General features: G+C 52.3%; 3 protein-coding genes across 3 annotated transcripts; 1 reads left to right on the forward strand and 2 right to left on the reverse strand.

Annotated features, from left to right (window-relative positions):
* Positions 1 to 652: 652 nt before the first annotated feature.
* On the reverse strand, positions 653 to 1,916 carry VTN00DRAFT_7951 (uncharacterized protein; the record flags this gene model as incomplete). Its single annotated transcript, XM_069434751.1, has 4 exons — positions 653 to 979; positions 1,056 to 1,180; positions 1,255 to 1,673; positions 1,747 to 1,916. The coding sequence occupies 4 exons, from the start codon at positions 1,914 to 1,916 to the stop codon at positions 653 to 655; spliced, it is 1,041 nt and encodes a 346-aa protein (XP_069286217.1).
* Positions 1,917 to 4,895: 2,979 nt separating this feature from the next.
* On the reverse strand, positions 4,896 to 7,135 carry VTN00DRAFT_7952 (uncharacterized protein; the record flags this gene model as incomplete). Its single annotated transcript, XM_069434752.1, has 2 exons — positions 4,896 to 5,037; positions 5,106 to 7,135. 2 exons carry the CDS (start codon positions 7,133 to 7,135, stop codon positions 4,896 to 4,898), a joined length of 2,172 nt encoding a protein of 723 aa, XP_069286218.1.
* A 2,178-nt stretch (positions 7,136 to 9,313) lies between these two features.
* VTN00DRAFT_7953 (uncharacterized protein) lies at positions 9,314 to 10,546 on the forward strand (the record flags this gene model as incomplete). The annotated part of the gene is made up of 2 exons (XM_069434753.1): positions 9,314 to 9,763; positions 10,106 to 10,546. 2 exons carry the CDS (start codon positions 9,314 to 9,316, stop codon positions 10,544 to 10,546), a joined length of 891 nt encoding a protein of 296 aa, XP_069286219.1.
* Between the last annotated feature and the right edge of the window lie 591 nt (positions 10,547 to 11,137).

Below are 11,137 nucleotides of genomic sequence, written 5' to 3' on the forward strand. Positions count from 1 at the left end.
TGATAACAACTTTTTGTTTTATTGGTGGGGGTTCAGTCTTACTGTGTTGATCATTATAGAAATGTAATAAGTCAGGTGGCGTTTTTTCAACAGGCAGCTTTGGGAGGAATTGGGCGTTAGGGCTGTGACTCAGTTCCATTATGCCTGCCGAATGTTCTGGAGCAATATCTGGTTAAATCTCTTGATATTTGGAACATGGCTTTCACCGCATGCTGAGACCTTTGAACCTACTACCTTGATGCCTAATAAAGAAATCAAAATCGGTATATTCATTTGAACTTAGACTTCTGGATCCGGGCATATGAGAGACCTTCATTCCAGTCCATTCCATGCAGCGATCGATCCTATGCGGGGAAAGGTCTCACAGGAGGGAGGGAGGAAGGTAGGTAGGTAGTCCAGGACTACTTTCTTTAATTCAGAAGTTTCCTGAGGACCCTTTATGATATGACAAGTGTTCGGTAAGAGGGAAAAAAATCCGTGGGATAAGGTTGTTGTATTATAGTGACCACAACTTGAAACTGGAAGGTTGATATGATGTTTCCAAGAGTCGACTACAAGAGACAATGATACATACACAAGGCTACAGAAAGCGGAATAAGGAAGGAAAGGGAGAAAAAGAACGAAATCCATACCACCCTCTTTCCTCTTCCTCTTACGATGATCCACCCCCGAAATTCACCCCGATCGCCTCCAACGCCTTCCTGACATCCAGATCCACAGTCAACCTATTCGCCGCCAACGCCTCCGTGAAATACGGCAGCTCCCGCCCGTTATACACGCTCGAGTTGCCCGTGATCTCGACCGGCAGGGTGCCGTTCGCGTACGGGGCGTTCTTGCCGTTGACCATGTTGATGACGAGGGACTGGTTGACGGTCGAGCGCATGGGGATGTGGTTGTCGCCGGGCCGGAGGAGGAGGTTTTGCAGGTGGGATTGGCCGATGGGGGTTCCGGCGACGGAGAGGGAGAGGGTTACGTTGCCCTGGTATCATATAGAAATAGGATGTTAGATGATTCTGAGAAAAAAAAGAAAGGGGAAAGAGGATGTGGGTTTGTACCATCTCGAGAATCATCACCGTCGGGTTGGGGATGTAGACGGTCCCGTTGGTGTTGGCCCCGTCTGATTGCTTGTCGAGCAGGATCTGGAAGTCGGTGACGTTGAATCCTTTTAGGGAGTTTAGGCCTGTATATGTACATACATTGTCAGTGGCAATTTTCGACTAGAATAGCAAATCGAAAGTAAAGGTTGCTGCTCACCCTTCATTGTCACAGTCTTGTTGTATGTCACCGAGATCTTTGGCAATTTGCCTTCCCTCAACTTCGGCCTTCCGTAGACATTCAAAGTGACTTCCTCGTTCAGCATCACGGCCTTCGAATACTCCCCAAACGCAGACACATTGCCCAGCTGCAGCCGCTGGTCGATCCTGACCACGGCGCCATCCTTGGACTGCACCCTTGGGATCTGCAAGACCGCAAAGGGCGTGGCGCTTCCCAGCAGAGTGACGTTCGCGTCGAATTCGTCAAACCACGGATGGTACTGGCTGTGTGAGCCGATGACCTGGGTTTGGTTGAGGTGGAAGGAATCAGGGGTCGGGTCGGTGATAATCATCTGCGTCACAGTCAAGGTCGAATCGTTCACATCTCCTTGTGCGATTCGCGGGTACCCGACATAGACTCTGGTGGCGGTGTCAGTTCGCAGACAAGCCAGTCTAAATCCCTTCAGACAGAAACAAAAGGGAGCAAACATACACCGGAAGGACAACCACCAGGACGACAATTATGAGAACAATTACATGCGCCCACCACCATTTCTTGTAGTGCGCGCAAATTCGAGCAAAGAAACCTCTTGCAGCTGCAGCAGTAGAAGCACCGTTGGCTTCGGCAGCGCCGTCTTGGCTAACCGCGGGCTTCTCAGCCATCTTTGGATGCAGCGTAGATGTTGAAAGTATGAACAACTGCATTGCATTGCGATCAGTAATTATCTTTTCATCACGCCGTTTATAGTCGTCGCGTGTGGTCAATAAACCCCGATTTCTGATCTCCACAAGTAGAGCAATGGAGCACACCTTATAATACTCCTTCTCAACGGGAGTCTTTGCGCCACAGATGAGAAGGTCTGGATTCAATGTCGGGACAATCAAGTGGAGAAGATCTCCGCTCGAGAGAGAAACTGGAAGAATGTGGACTGGTTCACCTCCACATCTGTAGAGGAATGACGCAGTCGAGAGACCGACTAGGTCTCTGACAAGGGAGAGGGAAAGAAAAAAAAAAATAACAATCGAGAAGGAGCCGAAGGAAAGAAAGAGAAGCTCACTGCTGGTCCGTCGACAATCTATATGTCCCGGCACAAAGCTTCGGTAGATTGAAGTCACATGTCGCACGGCACACAACTGCAACATTGAAAATTGTCTAGACCAGAAGGGGTTGAAGACACCAGCGGAGAAGATGTGCCAAGTATAATGCAAAGCCAACTTTTTTTCCCCAGAGGATCAACATACGTCACAGACAGAAGAAGAAATGTACTGTACCATAGAGATGCAAACCATAAAGAAGGTAGACAACATACTTAACATATGAACGACCAGACCTGCCGAGGAAGAGCGCCGTAGGCAGTCGGGGATGGAACATCCAGAAACTGACCAGCTGATCTTCGACTTGCTGCGAGATGGCCAGGGTAGGAGTGGCTAGTAGCCGGGACAAAATGGCTGAAATTTGCTGGGTGGAGCCACTTCTCACTCGACAACCCTGAACCAAGATGCAGGGAAGAGATCTTGAAACTGCCATAATGAACCATTGCGGGATGGCCTAGCACGGACTAGTTGGTACTGCAAAGACATGGCCAGTAAGACAGCTGGGCAAACTGGCGACATTGAGAGGCGGAGGCATCGACCTCAGGATCAAGGTCAGGGATCTGAAGTCACGCCGTTGATGGCAGCACGGCAGTTGGAGTCGCTAGTCCTGGGTCCATGTTGTTTGACACGTTCCTGGCTCTCCAACTACCGACGTAGCAATGCTGTTCTCCGTACGCGGTCCTCCTGGCAAGAGAGGTTGCGCTCCAACAACAATCGCAGGAAGACAAACCATAGGGTAGGCCAGGTTGGGTGCCTACCTATGAACTGTTGTCTTGGGCTTCACCAGCGGAAGTACGACCTATTTGGTGGTTCTCCGTGCAAGAGCCGGGCTTTGATGCTGGGATTCACACCAATCTCGTCGATTGAATTGCAAGCCACATTCCCCACACGGCGCAGAGGCCAGTGACTCAGGTCTGTCATCCAGCAGGGGGCGGGAATTGGTGATCCATGTCTGAGTGGTCGTGTATCATTCAGATGGTGCTAGCCGAGGGTGGTAGAGGGGTAAGAAAAAAGCTCGGGACCCTGTTGGGAAGCAGATGGATGCAGTGGAGACCAGCACAATGCCCATCAACGAGATCAGCGCGTGGAACGGTCAGGTAGAGGACAGCACTACGATCGCAGTGGTGATCGAGACCAGGTGAGGACGGAGAGTCGGTTAGCTCTCGCGTCTCCCCACGGGGAGGACGGTCGACCTCCTTCGGCCCCGCGGTTCTCGACCGACGATTCTCGGCGCGTTCCCACTTGGGCCCTTTTTCCGACCGCAAGCCTTTTCGCTACCAGACCGTAATAGGGGCTTCTTAGTACCCCGCACCGTTCATTCAGAGTCTGCTGGATCCCAGCAGACAACATATGGTGTGGTTTAGCATCGTATATTCCAATGCTTTCGTATCTTGAAGTTGCGAAGCCTCTGCACACGACCTTGACTGACTCGCGTAGTGCCATCCTTCTGTAATTAGCACTAGCACTAAATAGGGTATTATTGCTGGAAATTGAACCGTTGAGGGAACGTCCACCTCGGGGGCTAGACCTACGAGTCAAATCCATTAGCACCAACCTTATCCCGGCCCTACGCAGAGGTCGTCCAAAGGCTAATATCGACGCCAGCCAAATTTGGCATGACACCGTATCGGAAGATGGTCCGTCTCCGATCTCCAGGTTTCTGAGATTGGAGAAAGCTACAAAAACAAATGCTTGGATGAGGCTAGACACCGATACTGAAATAAGACACTCCTTGAGGGTCTTGGGAGCTTTTTTATGCTCGCTGCTAAAGTACACGAGATAATGAACCCCGGTAATCCAACAGCCCAATCGGTCTGAAGGGGGGAAAAAAGACAGCCGGATGATCTATTTCAACAGAAATATTGGTGCGGGAAAAATGAAATGGAAGGGAAACATATGAGCCGAAGCGAAGGATAAGATCTGACAAAGCAGACACGCACGCACACACAAAATGTGGAACAGGCAAGAGACGAGATAAAAAGTGGAGTGGCATCATTCGCTGAAGAGCATTTCCAGGTATGTGTGACCGTCATGGACATCATTAGGTGTAGATATGTATATATCTCTGCGGGCAAGTGCGAGACAAATGGCGCGAGCGAGGGGAGAAGAGAAGTAAAGAAGTGGTCACGAGAAAAGATAGGGTATCCATCGAAAGAAATAATGGGGATGTATGAGAAGATTAGAACCAGTCCTTGCGGATGCAGATGCGCGAGAAACACAACCCTCGCTGTACCAAGTCCTGCATGCCTTGCTCGGGCTGAAAATACAAGAAACAAAAACCGCAAACCTAGGGGGAAAAAGCTCTGCACACGTATAACTCAAGCGTAGAGTAACCAAGCCACATCCTCGAGGGGAAAACAAACGCAAAGAAGAAAAAGGAAGAGAAAAAAAATTCAAAAGCCCGCGATTGAAGTTTGAACAGAATTTTTTGAGTCTCGGTTGACATGCACTAAGCATGTCTTTGATATGCACGCTAGAACTGCAACCCGCAGCAAGCTTATGGAGGTAGCATATACGCGTCGCATATGCAGAACCGACAGGAACACCCTAATTGTTAAAAGATTTCTTCCGTCCGAAGAGGCTGCGAGTTCGTGACTTGTTGCGAGGCTTCTTCTCCGGAGTGTGAGAATGTCGGCTACGCGAGCGGGAGTTGGATTCATCATCAGACATATACTTGTCCTTGTAGATCCTATATCGTATGGAGTCAGTCCTGGCGGGTTTCACTGAGATGGAGGTTGGCTTCGGGGTCACACATACCAGCTGTTTCCCACCATATTCATGCCATTCGCCTCTGCCATACGGTAGTACTTGGCTGCTTTCTTCATATCCTTCTTGCAACCAACGCCTTCTGCGTAGCAATATCCTGCCTCTGCCATTGCATCCGCATCACCCCACTGAGCTGCGATCTCAAAGCAGCGCAAAGCCAGCACCTTGTCCTGCTCGACCCCCCAACCGTTGAGATGACTCACCCCAAGCTCATAGACACTCAGGGCAAACTGCGCACGACGAGTCTTCTCCTCCAGCATGCCCACTGCCCGGCTTGCGCCATGGGAGGTTCCATTACCCTTGAGATCGATCCCCACCGCGTCCACTGCCTTTCGCAGCCACTGTACTCCCTCCCGCTGATTTGGTCTCATACCCCAACCGTGTCTGCAAGCCAAAGCATAGAGCAGCATCCCTGTTGGGTGGTTTTGCTTGGCAGCAATACGAAGGTGGTAAGTAGATTCCTGCAAAGACCCTTTCTCGTGGCATTCGATGCCTTTGGTTACGTGGTCTTCCGCGGTGAGAGCTGTAGTCACCGAGATTCCCGACTGAGCCGTTTGCGGCCGTAGTGTACTTCCAGAATCTGCGGACGTCGACTTAGTCTCGTCGTGTTCCTCGCTCTTGGAAACCGTCAGAGAAGGGTTGGAAACCTCTGCAGACGGCCTCAACGAAGCTGGTGAAGCTCTCTCAGGCAGCTTCATACTCCTTGCAGGTGAACCATGCACAGAATGCGGCTTCGCTGATCGCTCTGGAGTCTTCGAAGTCGATCTATGTGAGATAGGCGGCGGAGACGGTGTCCGAGCACGTCCAACGTCGCTGGGTTCCGTCATTGGTGGAGGGCTCTCAAAAAGCGGCTCCTTCCATTCAAAATGCGGTGTCTGCAGGCCCGAAAACACAAGCGAGTTCCGGGTGACCGCGCGTCCGCGGGGAAGTTCGTACTTTGCATATGTATACGACGAAACTCCCAACGTACAAGCGTCGTCGTCAGGCGGAACCGGAGTCCCAGGGTGCGATGGCACAGTAATCGGACTGGGTTTCCTTTCTCTGCTCATCCCACTGGACTGCTGGGATGCTGAAGTTTCGCCCGGTGACGGCGCAGAGAGACTCGTATTTGATCTACTCATTGGCCGAGAAAAGTTAAACGACGGACGAGCCAGGTGAGAGCCGGCATTCGAATGCTCGGAACTCAGGGATGGAGATCGTGGACGAGGGCGAACGAAGGACATAGGAGAGTGAGGCATGGACATGCCACTGCTGGAAGACAGCTTCCTCGGTTTGGAAAAGGTAGAACCCGCAGTGGAGCTGGTGTAGTCATCATCCGAGCTCTCTGGATGAGCAAGTCTCGAGCTGCTGCTGTGTGGCCGCGGGAGAGGAGAAGCTGGTGGCGCAAGGGTCTTGGAGATACTGGGCTTCGAAACGGAGTCCATTGAAGAGTCCCTAGAGACCCCTGGCACAGGGACCTCCATGGCAATGGGAGCAGCAAGGCCATGGCTTCCATTGTCGTTATGGTTTACTCGCAGGGACAGATCCTCCTCTGGTGACTCCGCGCGAGGGATGTCGAAGTAGTCCGTCGGTTGGCGTGGCTCCGGCGGCTTGGTCATTGGAGTCTGGTTGTTACCATCTTCTTCATAACCGCTCTCACTCGCCAAGGTCGAGAGACCACTGAAGCGAGGATGTTCCGAGTGCGGCCTAAATTTTGGCTCTTCCACCTCTGGACTTCCTGAGTGAGTGGGACTCCGTGCAAGCCGCCGTGCGCGTTCCGACGATGGGGTGCGGAAGTAGCCCGGTCTGGGCTGCGAGAGCGATCTCGCGACGCTGGCGGGGGGTAGCCTGCTCATGCGTCGGTCTCTCCTCATCGACTCGTCCAGCTGCTTGGCAAGCATTCGCCCCTGGGCAGCAAACGCATCCAGAGGTGAGAGTGCCGGAGGAATTTCACCGTCGAAATACTCCTTACGAGGAGACGGGATCCCGATCCGCGGCAGGTCGCCGGAGTTTAAATCAATGTAATTCGGCCGGTTAGCCATGGTGCAACCGTACGCAGTGTCTTATCAACCGTGTCAATCAATCACAGGGCGGAAAGGACGTAGTTGGAGAAAAAATCGACACGGGAGCTTTCGAGTGCCGGATCGGGTTGTGACTGCAGGACGATTCGGGCGCTTGGAGAGTCTCTCTTTCGCATCGGGCGGTAGACCTCGTGCAGCTGGACCCGTGACGAAGCTGGTGGTCGAGGGGACGCGAGGTCAGAGGAGGTAAACGGAGGTGAATCTGGTGATGGACGAAACGGAAACGGGGCACTCAAGCCCAGAGGGGCGGAATTGAAGGAGAGACGGCCCAAATGTAGAGTAGCGAATGGACAGCTCGAACAGCAAGCCAGGCTTTGGGAGCAGAGGCAAACGAGAGACGAGGAGTGAGCTTGGGAGAACAGAACAGAACAGCAGCAACCGTCACCCCGGTGGTGGCCCGATGGGATGGAGGAAGAAAGGACGGTGGGAGGATCTTTCTCGAAGACGACGGCAGATGAAGCGACAGCGAAGATCACGGCAGCACAGACACCAAACAGTATACAGAGAGTCTTCCAATGCTGCCCGCTTCGGGTCCCCACGCGGAGCAAAACAGCGACTGTCAGGCCGGTTCAGGGGCTGCGATGGCCGAATCACAGGGGCGTGGAGCGGTACGGGATGGCTAGCGGCTGCGGTGGTTGCTAGCCAACCTTGCAGTCCAGCGTTACTGGTGCCCGCCATACCAGCGTCCCGCAGATCTCCTGATCCGTCGCACCCAACGTACCGTCCGCTCGCTCCCGGGTCTCCTCTCCAGCCAGCCAGCGCCGGCCAACGACGACATATCCATGGTTCTGACGCGGAACGTTGGCCCGTCTAAAGTCTCTCTCTCTCTATATATATCGGTTCTTTTGTTCGAGAAAACTGACTGATGCGGACAACGGGGATCTTTTTTTGCTGTAGATGACCGCGCGGGCCGGGATGACGCCAGGTTGGAAGTCTCAACTCCTGTGTCGGGTGGATCGCTCGACCTGAGACTGTTGTGGGAAGCGATCTTTTTCGAGAAGGGCCGTAGAGCGTCATCGAATCTTGAAAGTCTTGTCCCTGGGCTTGGAAAAAGTCTATCTATTTTTTATTAGCCCGCTATTTACTCCAGACCAGCTCCAGAAAAGGAAGTCCGACGCTGAGGGCTAGTGCGCGAAACTCTCTGTCCAGAATCCAGATGTCAAGAATCCTCGGCGATAATACTGCTGGTTGCTTTTTTTTACACGGTAGATTAATTAATTATTGTGTGTGCCCTGCCAAGAGAGGGGTCTGTGACGCAAGCTGGCTTGTCCTTTTCGATACTTTTTTCCCCTTGCGACGGCGCCCAGCCCACGCGACAGAGGGGCGGTGAGACGCGACTCGCCCTGTTTCAGTGCGAAAAGGGCGATAATGATAACTCAAATCCCACTACTGCTGAGACGGACTGGCTGTTCCGCTGCAACGATTGCTTACTGCCGGACTCAGCATCTAGCCCAAGATCGTTCAGATCTTCGAAATTCAGGACTATTTGTCCAAGTTCTGCAAGTGGCCTGCATCGACGATGGATGCTCTCCTGTACCTATTAGCAGCCAGCACCGTGATTTTTCTTGGATACATCAACTGCAAATTGACAGCTGTGTGTACGTCCTCTCTGCCTCGCGAACATGACATAGACGCTGCAATCGGGCGCCGGTGCCCTGTGTCATGATATTAAATATCTGGTGAGGCGATCATCCGCAAGCGGATTCCTGAACGTCGGTTCAGCCCGCTTTTACCAGTCGTGGGCGCGCCAAGCACGGGGGATCTCGGTACATTAGGTAGCTTAAGAGCTCCGTCTGCATGTACTCGGTACCTGTCAATCATTTCTTCCTTGCAGAGCTTGTCCTCGTTGCTGCTTGCAGGGTTCCTGGAAGCTTAGCTGTTATATTTCTTTTTCTTTTTTTCATCCGCAGTGCTGATGAAGTCATGGGTGATCTTAGACGTTATTGGCGATCCCATCTTCGCAGCCCCTGGCACGAGGCGGCACGTCTCGTGCCCGAGAGCTTCAGGTCCCCTTCTCCACATCAATCCTCACAACGTCCAACGAACTGACTACTCCCCGAATATCTCCCTCTTGTACTGTACATATTTTCTGTTGTCTGTATATCTATTCGGAAAAGAGCGCAGATAACTGTATACTGTATGCGCCCCTTCCTCACCCTATTCGGGGCCGATCCGGCCCTCGACCATCTCCACCCGTTCGAGACCTCCTGGCTGCTCCCCCCAGGGGCCCTCGCGGCTCTCCGCGCCCTCTACGCGCTCTACATCTTCTTCTCTATCTTCTTCGCGTTCGGCTGGGAGGGGACGCACGGTCACGGTCGCGACGTCGCCCGCTCATTCAGCTTCTTCACCTGGATCACGTTCTGGAGCGATGGGTTCTACTTCCTCGTCGCGGCCATCCACTCTTTCTACTATGCACGAACGGGGCGTTCGGTGATCTTTGACAGGCTGCCTCGCTTCATGCGCGCTCTGCATAGCCTCTTTTACACCACCATCACGACCTTTCCGTTCGTGGTGATGATTATATACTGGCCCATCTTGTACATGTATGAAGTTGATCTGTACAAGATCGCCTTTGATGCGTGGCGGAATGTACGTTCTCAGCATCTTCTTCTGCTTTCTTAATATAAATCCCGCTCTATTTTTGGATTTAAGATACTTGGAATATGCCGTCCGATGGCACCGTCGCAATGCCAGATACCTGACTAAATAACTAAATACTTAATAATTCACATTCCCCCGCGACGGTGCCAACTCCCGGATCACCACCGTGACCACACCCTCATTCCCCCCTTACCCCCTTTCTTTGCTTCCCCCTAGGTCCCCAATCACGCAGTGCATACCTACCATACATATATACTCCTAGTACCTCCGACTAAGAAACAAGGCAACGGCCACAGAGCTAACCACTCCAAACCCGCCCAAAACCAACAGGTCTCGCAACACGCCCTCCCCGGCGTCTTCGCTCTAACCGAGATCCTCCTCCCCACCACCTTCCCCCAACCCCTCCTGCACCTCCCATGCCTCATCATCCTCCTCCTCGCCTACTGGTGCGTCGCCTACATCTCCCGCTACTCCGAGAACTTCTACGTCTACTGGTTCCTGAACCCGGGACGGCACGGGGAACACAGCGGCCGCGTGACGGGGATCCTGTTTGCGATCTTTGGCGCGCTGGTCGTTGTGTTCACGGCATCGTGGGCGTTGATTTGTTTTCGGAGGAGGATGACTAATGGTGAGAGGGGGGTTAGGAGGTCAGTGAAAGATCCGGAAGTAGTCTATGATGATGATGATGATGATGATGATGATGGTGATGATAATGATGCGCGACGGCAACAAGCTGTCGAAGAACAGGAATTGGTGGTTAGGCAGGCGTAGGGTGAGAAATGAAATGAATCGGATTGGGTTGGAATGGAACGGAACGAAATGGAATGAAATGAAATGCAATGCATTTGGAAATAAACCCTGGTCGAAGAGCATGCCTCCGACATCTTTTCATCATGATTGTACTGTACAGTACTGTTTGGGGGTTTCAAGGCTCAAGGGTAGGTAGGATATCGGTATTTACGGTGTATATAGATTCATGTAAAGTACCAAACTTAGTATATACCTAAGGTTATATCCATCGATAGGTTAGGTACCTATCCTCCTGTGGCCTCGCGAGCGAGAGACCTTTCAAAACCAACCGGTTACAAAGAAGCGGGTATTTCCTTTACATTATTGGACCGATCTGCTCTGGTCTAGATCCCGGTCCGGATGTTCGGGCATATAATGTACGTACTATACTGCGTACAGTAAGCCACGTGCGGTGGGTTGGATCGCGGGATCGGATCGGCTTCATGCAGGACAGGAGGACGGTGGTGTGAGACTGGCACATTTAATTAGCAATTAGACAAGCTGTACTCCGTCTGAACGGGGAATGAATAAATAGACTTGAATGTTATCGGAGTATCTATCAGAGGCATACAT

Source organism: Thermoascus crustaceus (genome assembly GCF_041956765.1).
Source record: "Thermoascus crustaceus strain CBS 181.67 unplaced genomic scaffold VTN00scaffold_5, whole genome shotgun sequence".
Lineage (NCBI taxonomy): Eukaryota > Fungi > Ascomycota > Eurotiomycetes > Eurotiales > Thermoascaceae > Thermoascus > Thermoascus crustaceus.